The sequence below is a fragment of the Anastrepha ludens genome, chromosome 4 (assembly GCF_028408465.1).
Source record: "Anastrepha ludens isolate Willacy chromosome 4, idAnaLude1.1, whole genome shotgun sequence".
NCBI lineage: Eukaryota > Metazoa > Arthropoda > Insecta > Diptera > Tephritidae > Anastrepha > Anastrepha ludens.
Genome location: NC_071500.1, coordinates 129512199 through 129537071, shown reverse-complemented (window position 1 = coordinate 129537071; position 24873 = coordinate 129512199). Strand labels below are relative to the sequence as shown.

At 33.1% G+C, this 24873-nt stretch overlaps 1 protein-coding gene across 2 annotated transcripts in view; it reads right to left on the bottom strand.

The window, feature by feature from the left end:
* LOC128861198 (IQ and AAA domain-containing protein 1-like) overlaps positions 1-24873 on the bottom strand; it is a 217174-nt gene extending 192301 nt beyond the window's left edge. For both annotated transcript variants that reach the window (XM_054099149.1, XM_054099150.1), the window contains exons 1-4: positions 24101-24873; positions 23703-24033; positions 23357-23646; positions 19834-19990 (exon numbers count right to left, since the gene is read on the bottom strand). In XM_054099149.1, the coding sequence (XP_053955124.1) occupies positions 19834-19990; positions 23357-23646; positions 23703-24033; positions 24101-24833 (1511 nt within the window). In that variant the 5' untranslated portion in view covers positions 24834-24873. The remainder of the gene's footprint in view (positions 1-19833; positions 19991-23356; positions 23647-23702; positions 24034-24100) is intronic.

The following is a 24873-nucleotide window of genomic DNA, read 5'->3' as shown; positions in this document are numbered from 1 at the left end:
TAATAATTTAACTTCGCACCTCAAACATTTTAATACTTTAAATTGTGATGTAAATACTAATTAAATTTATTTAACTTAATTAGAAATTAATTTTTATCAGAATTTTTTTCATTATTTTCTTTATTATTAATATATTTAATATGAAATTGAGATTTTAAATGACGTTGTTTATGTGGAAGAGTATAATTTACACCACATTCACACTCTACGCTTGTAGTTCTACTTGGTAATGAGTTACGATATGCGAATTTTTGATTGTAACATTTTTTACAATACCCCTTATTCAAATTAGAAATAGTTGTTTCTTCTAAGCATGAAAAACATATTTTTTTACCATCTATAATAGATAAACATATTTTTTCACCATTTATTATTTTATGATATAATCTTTGTTTTGGTATGTTTCCTTCGTGAATGGTTTCTTTTGAAAACATAATTTCACTCATTATTTCCAATTTATTAACAAATATTTTTTTTAAATTTATGTTAACTTTGTTAACTATTTTCTTCGAAAATATCAATTTACATTTCTAATATTTAATCTTATACTAATTTTTTCTTTTCTAAAATCAATGAAATTATTATCCTGATCAACTATATAAATAGTTATATTTCTAATAGTATTTGTATTTACTGGATAGTATATTAAATTTGTAGGTATTTCATTTATTTTTTCACCAGGTTTATCATTGATAAAAAATTCATGAATAATATTTGTTTGTTTATTATTTTCATAACTACCTCCAACAATATTACATTTTATTCTAATAGAATTAACATTCATAATATTTACTGGTAAATCAGATGATACTAATGTATTAGGTTGAATAATTTGTTCACTAAATCCTAGTAATGAAGCTATGGAATTTTTTTGTGTAAAATCAATAATATAATCACTTTTAATTTCAACTTTTAATGTTGTCATATTTGGTTTAATAGTAATACCCTTTATTTTCTCTTTTATAAAATTGTTTATATCATTTATTTCATATGAACCGGTTGGAAATGTAATTTTTTTGTTAACACTGTTAATTGTATGTAAATTATCTTGTGAATCATTTCCTTCGAAAATATGTTCACTTTGTGATCCAATGACAGAGTCAACATAATGTAAAATATTATTTTTTAATTTTTCACATATGTTCGGTATAGAATTATAAGTAGAAAAATTAAGCAAACACATTTCAAAATCATGTTTAACTTCATTTGACTCTGTTGAAATATGTTTATTATCTAAAATTATTGGTTCATCAAAATTACATGAAATTATTGAAGTATTTCCATCTAATGATATAGTCGGCATTATTTAATTAAGTAAAAATTTTAAACATAGATGACCACAAATTATTTCATTTATTTCTTGATCAATATTATTATTAAAAATTACAGTATTTTCATTAGTTTTGAAATATTTTTCTATTAATATTGGTAATTTATTTATAGCAAAGGAATCATAGTAAAAAATATGATTATTATATTTTTTATATGCTACCCAGTGTGTACCATTACCATCATTATTATCTAAATTTATTATTCCACATTCTATATCTTTTATCTTTTCTGGTAATCTATCTTTCATGAATACACCCCTAAAATTTGCTATATTAAATTTTCTAGCATATTTTTTTAAATCATAATTACTTAATGGTTTAATTGGAATTAATTCAAAATCAAATTTTTTTTAAGTAACATACCATTACCAGATTTTTTAAGTAACATACCATTACCAGATTTTATATTTTTTTCTTCTAATGCTTTATTATGACGTATTTTTTCTTCTAATAATTTATCGTTAGTTTTTTTATCATTATATGCTCTATATAATGTTGTTCCTGCAGTAACTGCAGCTCCTATTGCTGGAATAAGTGGTAATAGTGCTGGTAAAAATCCGCCAATTTTTTCATTATTAAAACTTTGTAACTGAGACATAGATAATTTTAATATAAAAATTTTAAAAGTAGTTTTATTATTATCTAAATGTTTTTTTATAGAATTAATTTGTTTTCTAGTTAATGGTAAATATGTTTCATTCATTACACTTTCTTTAGTTCTTTGTAATTGAATTGGTTCTAATTTTATAGTAATATCTGTTTTATTTTTCATAGCATCATAAACTTGTTTTTGTTGATCTTCATTTAGAGATATTGGATATTTAATATATCGTCCACATTTTGGAATAAAATTAATTTCATTTTCATTTGTATTATGTTCACTTTGTGAACCGTTAACAGAGTCAACATTTATCAATTCTTCAGTTAATGAATTGTGAGTTGTTAAACCCATACCCATTTTTCTTTTAAATTTCATAGCATTAGTAGTTAAATATGCATTTACTTTTTCTGATAAACTAGCATCTTTTGCTGAAACTCTTGACCATGCTTTATCTTCTAAAATTTTATTAGCTTCATGTCTTTTCTTTATATCATTACTTTTAGAATATGCAATATCATGTTCTTTAGCTGCTTCATCTAATTTATTAATTGGATTTACATCCTTTTCAAGTTTTAATTCAAGATTAGTACCAGGTCCTAAATAATTATATCCTGGAGAATGTAACTCAAATGGAAGATTATTTATAAGATTATTTATAATACCACTACCATAATATCGTACCATTTATTATAATAGAAAATGTGATGTATTTATATTTCTTCATATATATTTATTATATTTATTATATTTACCAAATTTTTAGAAATTTTCAGTATATACTAAGCGATTTTAGTGGAGAAAATTTAACGAATATGAATGAAGTAAAAGAATTATTATATAATATTATGTCATTAATTCAAAAAATGGAAAAAATTTATTATTTAAATGGAAGATAAAATAAAATGTGATAAAAATAATCAATTATCAAAAATAGATTTTATTATTTCAAATGGAATAGATAAAATAATGCAAAATGAATACATTTCAATGGTACTAATTATTATTCTATTAATAATGTTTTTTTATAATTTGATAAGACAATTAAATACAAGACTACAATTATTTTAAACATAGGTTTCGACCTAGTCAAAACATATTAGTAAATTTTTAATAATATTTTTTAGTTAAATAAATGAAAGAAGAAAAAGGTATCGAATCTTATGACTTTTATGAACATTTGCCATCTAATTCTACACTATTAAATGAATATGGAAGACCAATAGAAATAAATATTAATAATCAAGACATTAAAACGTTACCATCAAAAAGTTTACTTAATATTAGAGGTCAAATTATTGCTTAAGATAAAGATGGTAAAATATTAAATAAACTTAATCCTGATAAAATAAATTTTGTGAATAATGGTATAATAAATCTGTTTAGTAAAATTACATATTTTATTAATTCAGTTGAAATTGATAAAATTGAAAATCCTGGAATAACAACAACAATTAAAGGCTTAGCATCATTTTCTAATGATTTATTATTAAATAATGCTGGTTGGCAAATTGTAAATAAAGGTAGTGTTTGTAATAAGAAAGGTTATTTTTCTGTTAGCATTCCATTATGTATATTAATTGGGTTTTTTGATGATTACAAAAATTTCATTTTTAGAATTAATCAAAAATTAGAATTAATAAGATCAAATGATGATACAAATTGTTTAATTATTGATAATAGTTTAAGTGATCATACTTTTTCTATTGATATTAATCAAATTATATGGAGAATGCCTCATGTTAAATTTTCAGTTGAAGTTGATCATGAAATTAATAAAAAAATTTCAAATAATACAAACTTTTAAATGTATTTTAGAAATTGGAGATACTATTGTACTACTGCAATTCCAGCTGTAAAGACTTATACCTGGAATATAACATCATCTAGTGCTAAACCTAGATATTTTCTTATTGCATTTCAAACATTAAGAAATCAGAATAATTATAAAGACAATAGTAAATTTGACCATTGTAATTTAGAAAATGTTAAATGTAGTTAAATTAAATACAAATACAAACAAATAGAAAGTAGTTAAATTAAATACAAATAGATATCCAAACTATGATATGCAACTATCTATTAATCAAAATAAATTTGATACATTATATAATATGTTTCTAGATTTTAAAAATTCATATTATGGTTCTAGTATAAATAATTTACCAATAGTTAATTATGATACATTTTTAAAAGAATATCCAATAATATGCATTGATACATCTAAACAGAATGAGGTAATTAAAGAGGCTGCTATTGATATTAAAATTGAATTTAAATGGACAGAAGATTTTCCATCAAATACAGTCGTTCACTGTTTAATTATTAGTGATGATAGTTATTCATATAATCCACTAACAAATCAAGTGATGCATGTTTGACTTGTTTTTTTTTTTAATTTTTATAAAATTAAAATTAACTAAAAATTAATTGAAATAAATATGTAATTCATTATATTAATAATGAAAAAATTTATCTAAAATTCTAATTATGGATGGTCTTTTAAAAGTTACTAAATTAGATAATAAAATTAAATTAACTATTCAAAATTTTGATACTCATAAACCAATAAAAAGATTAAATGAAATATTTCCGAATATTATTAGAGCAATTATTTGTGGACCAAGTAATTGCGGAAAAACAAATGTATTATTAAATATATTATCAAAGATTTATTATTCTGATATAATAATTTGTTCAAAAACTTGCTATCAAGAAAAATATAAATTTTTGGAAGATATGATAATTCAATTTAATAAATTGTGTATTAAAAATGATTTGGAATCTAAAGATATAAAATGCTTATCAATTCAATCTCTACCAACACCTGAAAATATTAAACCATATTCTGTAATAATATTTGATGATATCTCTACAGAACAACAAGATAATATTGCCAATTATTTTGCTTATGGTAGACACAATAACATTTCTTGTTTTTATTTATGTCAAACATATTCAAAAATTCCTAAACAATTGATAAGAGATAATGCAAACTATATAATTATATTTAAACAAGACAAGACTAATCTGAAGCATATATTTAATGACCATTGTAATGATATTGATTATGATATTTTAAAAAATATGTGTATTCAATGTTGGAAAGAACAGTTTGGATTTTTAGTAATAGATAAAGAACAAGAAACAAATGATGGTAGATATAAAAAAATGTTTGAATTTTTCTTTACAATATAAAAAATGTTTGAATTATAAAAAATGTTTAAATTTTTGTTGAATAATATTTTTTATTAATTGTTTTTTATATTGTTTAAAACAATAATTTTTCGACTACTTCATGAATTTGATTTATCACTCAAGTCTATTTTTTCTAACAAATTCAAAGCTTCTTCATAGTTATATTACTATTACTTATTGTGACTCATATTCAACAGTATTTCATTTTTTGGTCCGCACAGGTCCGCACCAGACTAGATCAAATATTATGCTTATCTTGCAGTTTGTGACTCATATTCAACAGTATTTCATTTTTTGGTCCGCACAGGTCCGCACCAGACTAGATGAAATATTATGCTTATCTTGCAGTTTGTGACTCATATTCAACAGTATTTCATTTTTTGGTCCGCACAGGTCCGCACCAGACTAGATCAAATATTATGCTTATCTTGCAGTTTGTGACTCGTATTCAACAGTATTTCATTTTTTGGTCCGCACAGGTCCGCACCAGACCAACAGTTCACTCTGTGAATACTTATAAAGCTTATTCTATTTATAGATTGTGAGCAATGTTGATAAGATCAACTGTTTGCTTTGCATACTACTCAACTATAATTACATTATTCAGGGTATACGGTTTAGATGAGTTGGTTAAGCAGTTGGAATTGTAACAATAATTTTGTTGCAAGTTCAAATCTGACTCAAAGGCTTTTTTTTGAAAGGTACTTTAAAAAATAAATGTATCCTTTTTTTTTTTTTTTGAGATAATATAAGCTAAAAAAATGAGTTAAATGTTAAAAACCCCTATATTATAGTTACTCGTAGTTAGTATTTTTAAGGTACTCGTAGTTAATATTTTTAAGGTACTCGTAGTTATATTAATATTTAGGGGTGGACTAAATCGACCCAACTCAAAATTTTTAACTTTTTTTTTGAGATAATATAAGCTAAAAAAATGAGTTAAATGTTAAAAAATGTTAAAATTTTGAGTAACTGTAAGTTAAAAAAAAGAGTTAAATGGTAAAAATGTTAAAATTTTGAATTAAAATGATAATAAATGTTAAAATTTTAATATTTTTGAGTTAAAATGATAATAAATGTTAAAATTTTAATATTTTTGATATTGCGTTGTAGTCCGGAATATACATACTACTATTATGTCTGTCTAAGGCATCTGTTAAAACTTTGTTGAATTCGCTTCAACCAAATCAAAATCCTTTGAGAGAAACGTCCCATTACCAGGCACATAGGAATATGGCATATGCAAATACAAATATTTGAATTTATATACATACATATACATATATGCGGCTGCGTGCACTTACCACAGCAAAAATATTACGATTCGCCAAAGCTTCTCAAGAAATCCAGGAACAGGCTGAATGTATGTATGATACAGTAACCTCCAAATAAGCCGCACTCTGATTTCAGAATATGTTTCTAACCTTGCAGGTATATGCATATGTTTTTGTGCACTCTTTATCAATTGGAGAACTACATATATACGTAAAGTAACATACTGTTTAATTGTTTACCTTCTATCAGAAACCATAAAATAATTGTTTCGAAATTTCCCCTAATATCGAAATATCCGGGACAGAACTTTTTTATAAGCTACTTGTTACTGTTTTCTGCATCTTTCTGTACGCTCATGCGCGCACTAGACGCACAACTCCTCCGGCTGTCGGTCTTTTAGAAGACATATTTACATACTTATAAGGGTGTAAACATATCTATCATATATACGGAGCCGCGATCATTCGACATGACAAAAATTCACGATTCACCAAATATTGGCAAATATTTCTTTAAGAAATATTTCAGTATTGACTATTAAGATGTATGTAAATTTATATACCTATAAATATTTAAGATGTAAATTTTTGTCATCGTTGAGAAAAATTGGCATATGGGAGGATTCTTTTATGAATTAAAGTACTTTGCTCATAGAAATATGAGTTTGAACTTATCAATGAATTTGTTTTTGTTGTGCTGTACAATATTTGAAACTGTTCAACGTCGTCACGACTTTTTTAGACTGTTTAACGCCATGGCAACTAGAATCATATACTTTAAAATCATATACATACATACGTAGGGCCTCGACAAGCCTCTGTCTTGTGTTGGTTTCATTAATCTGTTTTGATTTCTGATAGGGTAGGTGATTAGCCTGTCGCTACTAGTCCTAAGTAGTGGGAATTCCCACCTGCTTAGGAACAACACCTTCTTACTGCTTGGAGCGCTATCTGTGTCTCACATTTTTCTGGTTGAAGGATCGCACAGATGATTGAAGACTTCGCTAAATTTCATGTGTCTGCGCTATTACCGCGGTCGCCCACTTCCTCTGGCGCCAGTGATGCAATATGTAACTGTGTGTTTTTCTTTATTTTCTTTTTTGCTTGTTTTAGCAGCAAATAATGCGACTATTGTGCGGGAGTAAGGATGGAAAGGTTAAGTTTTTGGGGTTAAGGAATGGAATTAGAGGAATTTTTTTTTTCAGAAACAGGGAAATTAGGTAAGGACCGTGCCTTACGTGGCATTCGAACCTCTGGGAGTGCAGGCTAGTGCACTTACGCTAGACTACCGGGGCCGCCTACATTATTTGCGCATTAAAATTCTTATTTCTAATAAAATTGTAAAGCAGAAAGGTTTACAGATCGCGTAAAAGGGCAAACCGATTTCTTGACTTCAGAGGGGCTTTCAAATCGCCAAATTGGCTAAAATATTGATCAAAATCCAAATGTTGTGGATCTTTACGTGAAAAAAATGACTTACATGGTAGAACTACAAAGGCAGAACTTCGATGGATTTAACTCTGAAGGAAACCTGCAAAATCCTCAGGATTGCATCAAATTTAGCAAAAATTAAAGAAATAGCAAAAGTTGCAACCAGTAAATGCACTCCACTGTTCAATACAATTACTATTTCCATTACTTAACCCCTTAACCTACAATGACGGACATAGCCTACGTACGATGATCGGGCCAAACGTAAATATTACGGGCATAGACAGCGTACGGGGATCGGGCCAGAAGTGAATATTACGTGTGCTATGGTGTAGATTGAAACTAGATGATTTAAAAAAACTGCGCGAGCTTGTTATACGAGTCCGGCCCAACATCTTCGAATCTAAATCGTAGGTTAAGGGATTAAGAGAGGAAGAAGGGTATTTGAGTCGACATCAAAGACGTGAAGGTGGTGTTATGGCATGAGCAGCAATATCGTACTATGACGCATTCGTAGTATGGGCAAAAATTGGATTACATCCCAAAACGTTGGCTCTTTAGTCTAGCCATCGTATTCACCAGATCTGAACATTATTGAAAGTCTATGAGAATCGCTCCTCGTAAAATTTATGAGAATAGGAAATAATCTGAAAACAAAAATACTTTAGTTCGAATCATTAAAACAGCCTAGTATGAAATATCATTAGGCTATCTGGAAAATTCGTACAAATCCATTCATCAACGTATTTGCGAAGTAATTTATAGACATGGTGGCAGCACAAACTATTAAGCTTTAAATAAATATATATGTATACAGTAAATTCTGTTTTTATGCGGTGTTTTTTTTATGCGATTTTGAAATAGTGCGGCTTTTAAAAAAATTAAAAAATGCATGTCGACCTATCGGGAATTGTACATATAAACAAGATTCTAAACCAGCTAAGCAAAAACTCATCACAGATTACATCAAAAATGCTGACCTTACACGTACGGAACCGCCTGCATCACCATCCAGATCAGACGTGTACATTTCCTCAAGTGAAGGATGTGATTTTACGCCAAATCCTAAACGAATGCGCAACATGCGGGTATTGTCTGATTCTATTTATTTCTGACGATGTAAATTTATTTTTCGACTCTGACTTTTGTTAAATAAAGATATAATTTTCAAAAATACAATTTTTTGTTTATGCGATTTTATTTAATTATTTCAGATCCATGCGGTCTATGGAACGTATCTATAGTTATAATATGGGACTAGTACCCTTTTTTATGCGATTTTATTACATTATTTCAGATTTATGCGTTTCTTAGCACTTTTGAAACGTATCTATAGTTTTACTATAGAACTAGTAGCTTTTTTTATGCTGTTTTTTTTTATGCTGTTTCTTGCGGAACGTATCTACCGCATAAAAACAGAATCTACTGTATATATAATATTCTAGCGGACCCTCTGCCTGCTTCGCTAGGCATATCAAAATTAGAAATGAATAATCAACACTCGATTTAAATTCACTCTATGTGGATTTATTCTTTTTTTACAATATAAAATTAATGTTAATTTTAAACTTAAACTAACACAAAGCCTTTTCGTAAACTACATTTTTTGTTTTGCCATGAGTTGTGATATAAATAAACAGAACTGATGGCTTTGTTACACGTGAACATGATACATATAATTGTCCGTGGGAGAAGCATGGATATTCTGAGTCAATTCCGCATAATTCCAGCGATTGTCCTTATGCTTTGTTTATTGTCATTGCAAATGCAAGACGTATTGGGAATTGCAATCTTCAAAGTCAAAAGCTAAATCTGGTGGAATCAGCGGAATCAATACGTCTTCACCTTTGAATTTTCCTTTTAAAATTGTTGCTTCAATAAGATTATTCATGACGTTTTTGACTGCTAATCTTGTTCCGTTACACAATCGTGGCTGATTGAAATTTCTAAGTAAAATAATTGGTCCACCAACTTTCAATTGTAAGCGATGAGCCGGCAGTCCAGGTAAATCCAAGGAATTTAAAAATTCTGTTGGATAATTTACAGCCTCATCTTGATTTATAACTGTATCAATTGATTTAAATGTTACAATCTCACCAGGCACATCATTTAAAATATTCGCATTCAATTGGCCAACATCCTTATTTTTCGCACCCAGTACGAGGGGTGCCTTTTATGTGTCGGGATTTGGCAACCCTGGTGTTGCAATCTGGCAACTGACAGCTGTATCGCAAAGTTTGACATTTTTTGGCTTTTACGTACTCAGAACGTTTTGAAATACCAGCCCTATTTGTGTTGTTTACAGTAACTTAAAATATTCATCTCGGTCCAAAAATGGAATTAAATCGTGAACATTTTCGTGCGATTATTTTTTACAACTTTCGACGTGGATTAACTCGGCAACATCGCATGGATGAACTTAATTCATTTTTTGACGATGAAGCTCCATCAAGGACCAGTGTTTATCGATGGTATGGTGAATTCAATCGTGGTCGTAGTTCACTCCAAGACGAATTTCGTGAAGGTCGTCCAAAATCAGTTGTTGTTCCGAAAACCATTGATGCTGTGCGCGAACTGATATTGCAAGATCGTCCTGTGACCTATCGTGAGATTGAGACAATCTTAGCCATTAGTGGGACCAACATACATTCAATATTGCATAAACATTTGACTGTCAAACAACTTTGTTCGCGTTGGATCCCACACAATTTGTCAATCGCTTAAAAAAAGGCTCGTGTCGATTGGTCGAAGGAAATGCTCAAAAAATACGATCGCGGGGCTTCGAAACACGTCTATGACATCGTGACAGGTGATGAATCATGGATTTACGCGTATAAGCCCGAAAGTAAACAGAAGTCGACTGTTTCAAGATGAGCCAAATTCAACAAAAGTTGTTCGCGCACGAAGAACAGTAAGTTCTGAGTGGTACACAACCATTTATTTGCCAGTTGTCTTCCAAGAAATTAGGAAAACCAATCGCCAAAGACGGATCACTCTTCACCAGGACAATGCGAGCTCTCACACATCGGCTCAAACAACTGCATTTTTGAGCACCCAAAACATCGAATTAACGGGTCATCCACCGTATAGTCCTGACTTGGCACCGAATGACTTCTTTTTATTCCCGTACGTAAAAAACAAACTGAGAGGTCAACGTTTTTCGACACCTGAAGAAGCGGTTGCGACATTCAGAATGCATGTTTTGGAGGTACCTCATTCAGAGTGGCAAAAGTGCTTCGACAATTGGTTCAAACTCATGCAAAAGTGTATAGATCTTCATGGAGAATATTTTGAAAAACAATAAAGTGATTTTCGATGATTAAAATTTGTTTTTGTTCTCTAATCCCGACATATAAAAGGCACCCCTCGTATTGCTCTTTCAGTTAACCAATTGTGATTTTGATAATTTTGCGCAATATTTGGAAAAACACTTGAAACTAATTCTTATTTTGTGTGTGCGAAATTACAAAAATTATCTGGCAAAGTGATTAAGCCAGTAGCAGCTTCAATAGGAATTTATCCATTTCCTATCTAAACAAACTGTGGTGAAAGTCCTTTATAAGGACCAAGTTTATAGTGGTGAAGTTTTAAGTACAACACAATTTTCTGTACGCAAGGTTGCTCTTTGGCAAAAATAAAGTAATCTTTAGAAATCATAAAAAAAAAGTTGCAAATTTTAGAGAAATTTCTTAAAGAAAAACTAATACATGCATTTACTTGAATAAGTAAACACCAAAAGTATACTAAAATGACTATTTAATGCGTTGCTTGATACAAATTTATATTATTGCTTAAAACCCTCTGTGCGCTGTCGCTGTCTTTTTGTTTCTGTATCGCATTGCGGTGAATTCACGTTTTTCAAAAAGTTGGCAACAAGAAAATACATATTTTGCTCATATTTGCTATTTTAGTTGTTAAATGAAAATGTGTTTCAGGTACTTTTTAATGTTGCAACTACTCTTTGGCTTTAAAACTGCTTACACTCAAAAAATAATCCAACTCTTTTAAACATACAAATATAATTATTTATTTTGGTTTTTCCACTCGTCAAAGCAGCACATAAGGTTGCATTATTTAATTATTACCTAATACAAACTTGTTCTCTTTTAACAATGATAATATTACTATGTGAAATCAAGTAAATAAGCATTTTTGTATTATATCCTGAGCATTTGTCTTCAGCGCTATACCAATGCTCGAACACTTGGAGCATGAAATTTACAGAAGTATTGTAACAGAAATCCCTGAGAGCGCTATTTTAGTTATACCTGCTTTTAGGCATTTATCTCGTAAACCTACGTTTGCCCATATAAAACTGTCTACCTAAACGCATGAAAAAAGTGTTAGCATTACTTTTTCGAGTATATAATATACAATACTATACATACAGGAGGATTTATATTTTACATTTTGCTCGTCGGCTTTCGCGTTTTCTTTTATTGGTTTTAGACTTTCCCCACAAAAAAAATACGCAAACCCATGAACAAAGTTATACTAATAAAAACCTAATCTTAATACTCGAGCTACCATCAAATTAACACATTTTATTTTTTAAAAGAACATTTATGGTGACTGTCGATCCATATTGATGGATTTCAAAAAATGTATGGATTCAACCGCTGAATAATTTCGTATATTTTTACATTTGCGCATTTATATATATGTATTTAACATTTAATTTAAGTAAAAGTTTCAATATTTGTCCAAAAACTTTGAACTTCGAAAAATACAGGCTTATGGTTATTAATGGAATCAAATATATTTACCGAATTTTTATTTTATCAAAATCATAAAACGTTCAAATGAAGCTCAAAATATTTTTCCAGTTAAAAAAAAGCAATGTGCTTCGATGCCGTGTCACGCATGCATAAAAGGAAAGAAAAGAGAGGACAACTATTGCGTTACGAATAATACAGTCGCATACGTCACTCGAATATTGTATTTTTCACACTTACACAACGCACGTATACTTTTACCGATTTCTTTAAAACTTCACATAAACCATCTATGGACCAATACCAATGATCTGTGAAAGTTTGATTGAATTCGGTGAATGCGTTTAGGCGTGAATCGGCGTATAACGAACACAAAAAAACGTCCCCATTTTTATAAGATACATACATACATATAAAATAAATAAATAATAATGTAAAAAAATCAAATTTGCTATATTTATTATTACTTTTTCTAATTTGTTCTTGCCTCTAGTCAAGTGAACCATTAAATTAAGCGCAGTATTACGGCAGCCGCCGTAGCCGAATGGGTGGGTGCGTGACTACCATTCGGAATTCACAGAGAGAACGTAGGTTTGAATCTCGGTTATGAAACACCAAAATTAAAAAATAAATTTTTGTAATAGCGGTCGCCCCTCGGCAGGCAATGGCAAACCTCCGAGTGCATTTCTGCCATGAAAAAGCTCCTCATAAAAATATCTGAAAATGTAGGTCCCTCCATCTGTGGAACAACATCAAGACGCAAACCACAAATAGGAGTAGGAGCTCGACCAAACACCCAAAAAGGGTGTACGCGCCAATTATGCATACATATATATGTATATAGTAGATGTCAAAGCACTTGCCATAAATTCTGTGACCAATTTTACAATGCATAAGGCGATAACAAATTCGCAGAAAAAAGTTCTCATAAATTATACTCAGTTTCGTGGAAAATTTCGCTTGTGAAAAATGGAGTAAGGAGCTAAGGAAAATCGCACTGCAGTGATTGCATGACACAAATGTGGTAGAAATGGAAGTCAGATTTACGAATTGCTGAAAAAACTTAATATTTCGAGAATGTTTGTTTACCGCATGACCAATCGTTTTCCCCAAACGCCTGAAGTGACAGACAAGAAAAAAAAGAGATCTTCCTCGCGTGGTTCGAACCACTGCAACCATAAAAGCCGTTCTAGAAATTATTCACGAAAATCCCTTTACAAAGCAGAAAATTATGTCCATAAAATTTCTAAAGACGTAAAAAAAGGTTAGGCGTAGCCAACATCCAATCTCCGTAAAAACTTTACATCTCTTGATTTCTGCGAAAAAAGGGTTAAAACCGGTGCAAAAGTGTACCAGGAGGATGTCTTAGAAGTTGAACAGTACTCTCTTCAATGGAGTGCGTTGAATTTTCCAGCAAGATTGCGCTCGAGCCCTTAAGGCAAAAACCACCCAGCAGTGGCTGAAAAACAATATTCCTGGGTTCATAGTCGCAAAAGATTGACCCTCTAGAAGCTCAGATCTGAATCCACTGGACTACAGTTTGTGGTCCGTATTGGAGAACATGGCCTGTCGAAGACCTCACAGAAATTTGGAGAGTCGCATACAACCTTGGTTCGAGCAGTGTTAATATCCATGGAACCCGCGCGTACCGCAATAGCTGAATGTCCTAATCGTTTGAAGGCTTGTGTAAAAGCCATTGTTGACAATTTCAGATGAAATTTTTTTTTTCTAATATTTACATGAATAAATAAAACTAACTTACTTAAAAAAATATTAAAATTTCATATCTATAACGGATTTACCTTGTACCAGAATTAATGGCAGAGCTTTTTTATAAGCTACTTATCGCTGTTTTTATGCATCTTAGTGTATGCTTCTGCGCGCACTCGACGGACAGCTGCTAAAACAACTACCATTCACTGGGGCTTTCGAGCATTTAGAAGACTTTTTTCATATGTTCATAAAGGGGTGCATATATATCTTCTTCCTCTTAATTGGCACGATTTTGGCAATGGGCTTACGCGATTTTGGCCGAGTTTAACGAAGCGCGCCAGTCGTTTCTTTCTTGTGCTAACCGGCGCCCGTTGGACACACCAAGTGAAGCCAAGTCCTTCTCCACCTGATCTTTCCAACGCAGAGAAGGTCTTTCTCTTCCTCTGCTGGTTCCGCATCGAGTACTTTCAGAGTCGCAGCGTTTGTATCCATTCGGACGACATGACCCAACCAACGTAGATGCTGGAACTTTATTCGCTGCGCTACGTCTATGTCGTCGTAAAGCTCACCGTTCCATTGCCTGAGATATTTGCCATTGCCAACGTGTAAAGGTCCAAAAATATTACGCAGAATCTTTCTCTCAAACGCACAAAGCGTCACTTCATCGAATGTTGTCATCGTCCAAGCTTCTGCGCCATACGTTAGGACGGGCATGATAAGAGCCTTGTAGAGTGTTAGTTTTGTTCGTCGAGAGAGGACTTTACTGCTCCGTTTCTTATTTAGTCCAAAGTAGCTCTTGTTGGCAGAAAGACACTCTACGTTGGATTTCAAGGCTGACATTGTTATCGGTGTTAATGCTGGTTCCTAAATATACGAAGTCTTTTACAACCTTGAAATTATAACTGTCAACAGTGACGTGGGTGCCGATACGCGAGTGCGCCGACTGTTTGTTTGAAGACAGGAGGTACTTCGTTTTGTCCACGTTCACCACCAGACCCATTCGCTTTGCCTCTTTATCCAGTTTGGAGAAGGTAGAAGTAACAGCGCGGTTGTTAAGACCGATAATGTCAACATCATCGGCATACGTCAACAATTTTACGCTCTTATAAAATATTGATTAAGTTCTGCGGCTCGTACGATCCTCTCCAACATGAGGTTAAAGAAGTCACACGACAGCGAGTCACCCTGTCTAAAACCTTGTTTGGTATCAAACGGCTCGGAGAGGTCCTTCCCAATTCTGACGGCGCTGCTGGTGTTGAGCAACGTCGTATTGCATAGCCGTATTAGTTTTGCGAAGATATCAAATTCAGACATCGCGGTGTATGCGTACAGTCGAATGCATCTTTGAAATCGACGAAAAGATGGTGTGTGTCGATTCTCCTTTCATGGGGCTTTTCCAAAATTTGGCGTATTATGAATATTTGGTCGATGATAGACTTTCCAGGTCTAAAGCCACACTGATAAGGTCCAATCAGTTGGTTGACGCTGGGCTTCAGCCTTTCACACAATACGCTCGCTAGAACCTTATAGGCGATATTTAAAAGACTAATCCCGCGGTAATGGGCACAGATTTTAGGATCACCCTTCTTATGGATTGGGCAGAGCTCACTTAAATGCCAATCGGCAGGTATGCTTTCATCCGACCATATTTTGCATAGAAGCTGATGCATGCACCTTACCAGCTCCTCGCTGCCATGTTTATCGCTATTCCCATCTCGTCATGGTCGGGTAACGGAACGACAATTCCATCGTCAACGATTGGGGTATCATGATCTTAACATTCTCTGTGACATGCGCAGCTATCAGTATTTAGCAGGTTCGAGAAGTGTTCCCTCCATAATTTACGTATGCTCTGGATGTCAGTCACCAGGTCGCCGTCTCTGTTCTTACAGGAAAACGCCTCGGTCTTAAAACCTTCTGTAAACCACCGAACTTTCTGGTAGAATTTTCGGGCGTTGTTCCTATTGGCCAGCATCTCAAGCTCCTCCCACTCATGTATTTCGGACTCTCGATTCTTCTGTCGGATATATGTATCTTTCCTTTCTTAGCTCTCGGTAGCGATCCCACATGGCTCTATAGGCAGCATCTTTTCTTTCCGCGCCATCAAGACATTCCTCGTCGCACCAACTGTTTTTTCGGGCTCGCCGGACTCCGATTTCTTCTTCGGCGGCGGTACGTAGAGAACGAGAAATGTTGCTCCATTGCTCGTGTATGCCGGTTTGTGGGGCAGTACTTTCTGAGAGCAGGAGGGAGAGTCGAGTGGCGAATCTTTTTGCTGTCTGTTGTGATTGCAGCTTTTCAATGTCGAACATTCTTTGCGTAGGTAGATGTACATTTTTTGACTGCAACGAGGTAAATATCCAAGTCGATGTTGGGTCCTCGGATCGTACGTACATCTAATACACTAGAAGCGTGTCTTCCATCTATCACAACATGATGGATTTGGTTTCACGTTTTTCGATCAGGAGACAGCCAGGTAGCTTGGTGTATCTTCTTATGCAGGAATCTGGTGCTGCAGACTACCATGTTTCGGGCCCCGGCGAAGTCGATCAGCCTCTGTCCGTTTCCGGATGTTTCGTTGAGCAAGCTGAATTTTCCGATTGTGGGACAAAAAATTCCCTTCTTGCCCACCCTGGCGTTGAAGTTCCCAAGCACGATTTTTATGTCGTGGCGGGGGCAGCACTCATATAAACGTTCCAAGGGACCGGACATTCCAAATGCATGCCCTCAAATAATATTTCTTATTTCGTTGGCAGGGGTCGTCATCAGTAAAGGTAGTTCTCATCCGAGGCTTTGTATATCTTTTAATTGGAGGGGATTTTTAAGTGGCGGGTCCCTAACCCAGCGCACAACCAATCCTAGACTCCCAAGTGAATGGCGATCAGTAACTTTCCCCACTTGCGTGGAGTGCTACACCTAGAACCATCCGACGTATATAAACTAGAACGCGTAAATATATAAAATTCACATATTGGCAAACTGGCAAATAGTTCTAAGTTATAAGAAATATTTGCATGTTGGCTATTTTCGAGTGGTCGTCAGTAATTTGTTCAATTTTAGATTTAGAATTTTTTCAGGCGCGTGAACGTACTTTGCTCCTAGAAATCTTGCACTTATAAATGAATTTGTTGTTCTTGTATGTTACAAGTATAATATTTTAGATTAAAAGAGTCATGGACGATCCGTTTACGCCTATGAATGTACACGTATCCCTCGAGATATACGGTAATTAAGTTAGACCGTTGTTTACCAATTTTCATAAAAAGGGCAAAATATAGGGTGGGCCATGTAAAATTTGCTTTTTGAATCGGCTATAAAAAACAAACTAATCAATAATTTTTCAAACTTTTTTTTTTATTTTGAAGATTGAACATTGTCATTTATGAATAAAAAATAATATCGTTCAAATGACTGCCACGACTGGCTTTACAGTAGGCCATTCGATCAACCCAATTTTTAAGCACATTTTCGATTATTTGGGCTCCAATTTCATAAATGGCAACTTCGATTTCGTGTTTTAAAGCATCAATCGTCTCTGGATGGTTCGCATAGCATTTTTCCTTAACGGCTCCCCACAAAAAATAGTCCAACGGGCTTAAATCACAGCTCCGAGGCGGCCACTTGATATCGGAATTCAACGCTAACCAAAAGTTCGAGTGTAACTTTGGCAGTGTGACAAATTGCACCGTCCTGTTGAAACCAAATGTCGTCCATGTCATCCCCTTCAATTTTTGGAAACAAAAACTCGTTGAGCATGTCACGATAACGCTCGCCATTTACTGTAACCGCGGAAGAAGAAAAAGACTCACCACTTTGGAAATAGGTTTTCAATATTCCCCAATTTTGTTCAAGCGTATAGCGTCCCATTTCGTAAATGTCAAACCTTTAAGTAAATTATGAACACATTTGACATGTCATTTGTGTTACCATTCTCACAAAAATAGGTGGTTCAAAAAGCAAACGCTATATGGCCCACCCTGTATCTATCTATATTTATTTATCAAATATTTATTAACATAACTAAGTTATCTGTAGAAACCTTTTGCTTTCTACTCTTAAAAATTGAAAATACATATATAAGACTTTAAATCTGAGTTTCCACTTACACGGAACCAATTAATCGTGTAACTCGAAGGCACTTGAACTTTTTTTTTTTGCATTCGCACGGCTTAGAATTTTGGCTTTGGACAACATAGTGAGTTCTATATAATATGTTGTATGCAACAGTGGTTGGCTGAGCGTGTACTAGTACAGCATATGGGAAGTTGTTAAGTAGCCGCGCAGTAAAGAAGTCGTTAAGCAGTCGTTAAGCCGCCGCGTCGTGAAGCAATCGAGTGTCAAGAATAATGAAATAAATCAACCTAAAATCTTTTTATATTGTACTCATATAATTAAAATTACCAATACTAAGTGCTACCTTGTTAAAAAAATATAAAATAAATGAACTTAAATCTTTTTATATTACAAATAAATATATTATATTACATATACAGTAGGTTCTGTTTTTATGCGGTAGATACGTTCCGCAAGAAACAGCATAAAAAAACAGCATAAAAAAAGCTACTAGTTCTATAGTAAAACTATAGATACGTTTCAAATGCTAAAATCGCATAAATCTGAAATAATGCAATAAAATCGCATAAAAAAGGGCACTAGTCCCATATTATAACTATAGATACGTTCCATAGACCGCATGAATCTGAAATAATTAAATAAAATCGCATAAGCAAAATATTGTATTTTTGAAAATTATATCTTTATTTAAGAAACGTCAGAATCGAAAAATAAATTTAAGTCAGAAATAGAATCAGACAATACCCACATGTTGCGCGTTCGTTTAGGATTTGGCGTAAAATCACTTTCGTCACTTTAGGAAATGTACACGTCTGATCTAGATAGTTATGCAGGCGGTTCCATACTTGTAGGGTTAGCATTTCTGATGTAATCTGTGATGAGTTTTTGCTTAGCTGGTTTAGAATCTTGTTTATATGTACAATTCCCGATAGGTCGACATGCATTTTGTAATTAAAAAAAAAACCGCACTATTTCAAAATCGCATAAAAAAAAGCCGCATAAAAACAGACCTACTGTATACATTTGTGTATACTAATTAGCATAGTTTTGTTGGAAGCTTGGAATAAAAGCATATGTATATGTATTGTATGTACATACATATGTTAAGACATCAAGTGGCATTATTTGCCTAATTTATCATCAACACTCGTTTTGTGTTTAATTTTTTGATATTAAATTATTGAAATAATTAACAATGTTCCGCAAAATGTCTTGTTAAAAATGTTACGAATATGTTGCAATCTAATCTGGTAATGCGCCAACTTTAACGAAATTTTTTTCTGTTAATAACTTTAGCCAATTTTGGGTCCCATGCCATAAACAAGATATATTATCATAATTATTATTATACTGCAAAATATTAAGTAATCGGTTTTCTTCTGTTTCTTCAATTTATTTAATTAACAAATCTAAGCACAGAACCTTAGGAGTTCTGTATTCATCCCCTAAGGTCGTCAACGTAAAAAAGTTATATGAAAATAGAAAAACAATTTACTCACCACATATATTCATCTACCAAAGCTCTTAGCTCCCTATGCAGAATTGCCAGCTCTCCCTCTGTAACCCATTCCTTTATTGCTTCATGATTTTTATTTAGATATTCATCAATTAATTTCCAGTCAATAGAGTATTGTTTTATTGTTTTTTCAATGTTTACTGCAAGAGATAAGCCAATTACATATTTGCCTTCAAATTGACCACAAGAAAGGTCTACATAAATCGAATGACTGGATTCAGAAAACAACCACTAAACACTAGTGACTATTAGACACTAGTCCTGAATCGTCAGTGTTAAATAAAATCTTTAAATCCTCTAAAATATTAAATATGTATATATTTTTTCTTATTTTTAGAGCGGTCGTCTTAGCCGAATGGGTTGGCGTAGGACTGCAATTAGTAGTGCCCTGGTTGGAATATCTGCGCATGAAACTCCAGATTATAGAAAATCGTCGAACGCGCAAAACACTTGTCTTATTTATGCCCCAAAATTTGAAACCTTCATCTTATTTTTTTAACAAATCTCTTATAGTACTCGTATATGTTGTTACGGTTTTTTATAATCTTATCCAAAGCTTTCAGAAATCAAAAACTATTTTAAGTAGGTACACCTATTCGCCTAAAAATTTGTTCTTCAGAAACGACTACACACTCTTAACTTAACTCATAAAAATTGCGGTGCCAATCACGCCAGGCTGGAAAAGCTTCCTTACGCAGAGCCAAGGCGAATCAATTAAAGCTGACGGCACTAGACTAACAACAACGTTTTGTACAAAGTACAGATGTCACGACAAAAGAAAGTAGAGTACTAGTAAAAGATAACGGTTTTTCGTCATTTCATTTCCTGCTCACATCCCAACATTCAAGACGAAAAAAAATATATCTACTGGTGTAGTGATATCACCATGAATAAATGCGCCTCGCGCAGAGCCAAGTTCTTCTTCTTGATTTGCGCGATAACCGCTTACGCAATTTTGGCCGAGTTTAACAAAGCGCGCCAGTCGTTTCTTTCTTGTGCTAACCGGCGACCGTTGGGCACACCAAGTGAAGCCAAGTCCTTGTCCACCTGATCTCTTCAATGCAGAGCATTCCTTTCTCTTCCTCTGCTACCACCAGCTGGTACCGCATCGAATACTTTCAGAGCCGGAGCGTTTGTATCCATTCGGACGACATGACCCAGCCAACGTAGCCGCTGGATCTTTATTCGCTTCGCTACGTCTGTGCCGTCGTAAATCTCATACAGCTGATCATTCCATCGCCTGCGACCTTCGCCATCGCCAACGTTCAAAGATCTAAAAATCTTCCGCAGAATCTTTCTCTATCAGATTCTGCATCGCTGTCTGATGCTTCCAATTTAAGGTTTCTAAATCAGTATGATTTGCACATATAGCGGCGATAACTGCATGTCTCTTCATTTCTTGAGTTAAGTTGGAGTCTTCCATGTCTTATCTGAAAAAAAGCAAAAAGAACAATAAAGGTTTCGGGAAGTTATAGCCTCATATCTGGATGACCTCAAATACCGCATGCATTCAGTATATGGTATATATATATTTGATGATTTAAATATTGAAATTACCCACAACGAAGGCCATGAAAATTTGCTGGAATATAAGACCCTTGAAGGCAATCAGCATGCAAATGGTAATATGAGTAATGTATTGTTTGGATATTGCAAGAGAATAATAAGATTTAAGAAACCAAAACAAAAAATGCATGCATTATATATCACAAAGATCTAATTTTATTAAGCTATATAAACAAATCATATTCATTGTAAAAATAAAAAATAACGTCTTGAATTAAGTAAAACTTGAAATAAAGTTAAATATGTAACATACATACATAAAAATATATTATTTTTGAAGGGAGTTTTTTAGCACCTCTATACGTGCACCTAACACGTGATATATCTTTTTTTCTTCATACTTTCTCTTTTTCGGTTCAAATTTATCTTCATAATATCTTTATCGGGCTGTTTTCCTGCAAACTCTTGGGTCTGATTGTGGAGACTCAATTTGAGAGGATAGTGATGATGGATGTGTGGCTGATGCGGTGGTGGAGATGTAGCTGCTTAGGAAGATAGTGGAGGGGGTTGTAGGGATACTGCTGTAGGTAAGAATGGTGTTAGGAGTAGGTATGATGATTGCTGTGAATATGTCGATAGATGGTTAAACCCTGAGTAACTGTGTGCAGATGAACTGATTTTTGTGGATAAGGCAAGCGTGTACGAAGAAGTTTTGTAATGTATCTGTGATGGATATAAGGACGGTGGTGTTCGTGCTGACTTCGTGGGCACTTTACTTTTTTTTGGTTATTATATGTTGGTGCTGTTAAATGGTAGGATGTTACGAGGTGTTGAGTTGCTGCTAGTAGCGAAACGTATGACTCTAACAGTGCTTTTACTTGCACAGTGCCCCCATTAAGGGACGCTATTGCCAAAAATCTCTTCCATTTTCTCCATATAAGATTCATGGATAAGATCCAGTTCTTCCACCGTGGACCTACGAACACTTGAAGGCAAACACCAAAGTTCGCATTTTGCTTTCCAATGCATGCGGAGTTGTGGAAGGACCTACTATATATAAAATATTTAAACAATTTACAAAATTCACTTAACTTAAGGCGAAGCCATGTGCTATTATGTCCTCCAAAATATGAGAGTAAGAATTTCTTTTCTTCGTTGCATGAACAAACTTCTATTTCCGTGCCAAGTAGCAGGTCAGCCAACATTTGGTTTCGATAAAGAAAATATACATTTCTGATGACAAATTATAATAGTAAAAAGGAAAATTAAATACTCACCCTTAGTCATCTCTTGTCGTTTCGCTATCTAGTAGAAGCGGCATGCACCAACCGGCAGCATTGAATATGGTGAGGTAAATACTCGCTAGTGACGAATCTTGCTCCATAACTTTGTTTTTGCTTTCACATGTAAATTTGTCATCAAGGGAGCAGAGCCCAAACATAGCGAGTAGAAAAGTGGCGAACCGAAGGCGCCAATTGTTCCACTAACTCAATTTAAGTTTTAAAACGTCAAGAGAAATAATTTTTATACTTCGGTAATTACGAACAAATTGGTTAGGCAAGATTCTACAGCAGGGTGGAGCAAAAAACGTGTTTACCACCGCTGTGGAACATAAAAATTTCTATGCCGCTTTTTTGGATTTTTGGATATACATTATAATAGTTAATGTATTTTTAGTGTTTAGTTCAATTTTTGAATGTTCAACCAATTTGAATCGAAGGAAATCGATTTTTTTTTTATTTTATATTAGCTGGTCTAAACTATTTATTTTAGAGACATGTTGGACTAGAATTTTTTGGCTAGTTCGTAGCACATCGCCGTATTAAAAATACCGTTTGCTAACATGGAAAAAAGATAAAACACAAACTGTTTGAGCTGAAAGTGAACTGGTACCTAGTATTTTAGCTCATAAGTTTTTTTCCTGCAGGGATTTATGTGTGATATGTATCCTATATATAAGAGTCAGAAGCATGTGTGTTTTAGAAAATACTTAGTCTTACTTATATTTTTATTAGTCTTTAAATTATCCGCTATGTCGTAAATGCCCGCCTCCTTCATTTTTTTACGCCGTTTAGCCTCTTTAATTTTTTCTTTTCTAATTTTGTCCTTTTCCTTTTTTCTTTGCTGTTTAGCTTTCTCAGCTCTTTTTTTCTTCTCCTCTTTAGACAAATTCATTTCATTCAACTTTTCCTTGAATTCCTCAGGAGTAAATGTTTCGTCTATCAGTACCAATACAGTACCCGACTTTAAAGCATCTGGGTACGGATGAAAATCACCAACTTTATCATAGCTACAATAATATATCACATTAAATTTATTCTTGCAAGTAAATAATATATCTATTACAATTCCCGAAACCATCCACGTATGTGATCAGATATGTCCTCCATTATCCAGGGAGACCTTTCTTGCAATAGCCTAGTTCTCTCATCAGACATTAATCTAATAAAATCTTCATCGAGTCTTTTCTTATACAGCTCATTTTTATATGTTTCGAGAACGGAGTCAAAGTACTGGTTTGTTTTTATCAATTTCTTTTTAGTCCTCATACCATACAATGTTTGTTTAAAAATATGTCTTTTCTTCAGTATTTTCTTACTTCTGTGAGCCCTCCACGCTAATTGAATTTTCAATGCTGCTTCATTACGTAGCCTGTTAAACTCATCTTCGTCGATCTCTAAGGCCGAAATTATTTTTTTATTATAAAAGCCATAAAACGTGATGTATCTATAAAACGAGCTTACCATTTTCCAATTTCCTCACCAAATTGTCTGCTTGCAGCAAATATTGACAATCTTCATTTTGCTTTACAAAGTTTCCGCTAAACATTGTTCTTTTTACAGGTATGCTCATTGGTTGGTCAAATTTATGTGTAAAGGTATAATTCGGTTTTTTTCTTTGAATAACTTTGAGTTTGTTCTTATCATATTTTACAGCTGACTTGTAAACTCGAGCACTTCTAGCCCTTTCATGAGCTTGTATTAGGGTAACTGCTCCACCCAAAAATATCTTACTCTTAATTTCAGCATCAATTTTCTCGTCTTCAGTCATAAAAATTCTCCTTTCATACACAATATTTTGTATTTCGGGCGGACGGCGATACAGGAATTGTGGAGAACGCCATATAACCAAGTCATATGGATTCAATTTTCGAGCAATTAAAGCTTTATCAGTGTAAACATATTCACTTAGTTCCAAGTTCTTCAGCTCGTTTTTTAACTCAATTAATCGCCGAGCAGCTGATTGAACTAAAGATCTAACAACTTCGCGCTTCTGTACTTGAAATGTGTAATTGTAGACATAGCTCAGCTTATTAACAAGTTCTACGTACAAAACGTATAGTTCAGAAAATATTCTATATGTAACCAATGGATTGGTAATGGGGCTCTTCTTCTTCAGCACATTTTGTCTCTTTACAATATCCTCAACATCCTTTTTAGTTTCAATCCAGAATTTGTAATTAAAATCAAATGACATTTTTCTAGTATAAAATACACAAAAAATTTTGACGAGAACG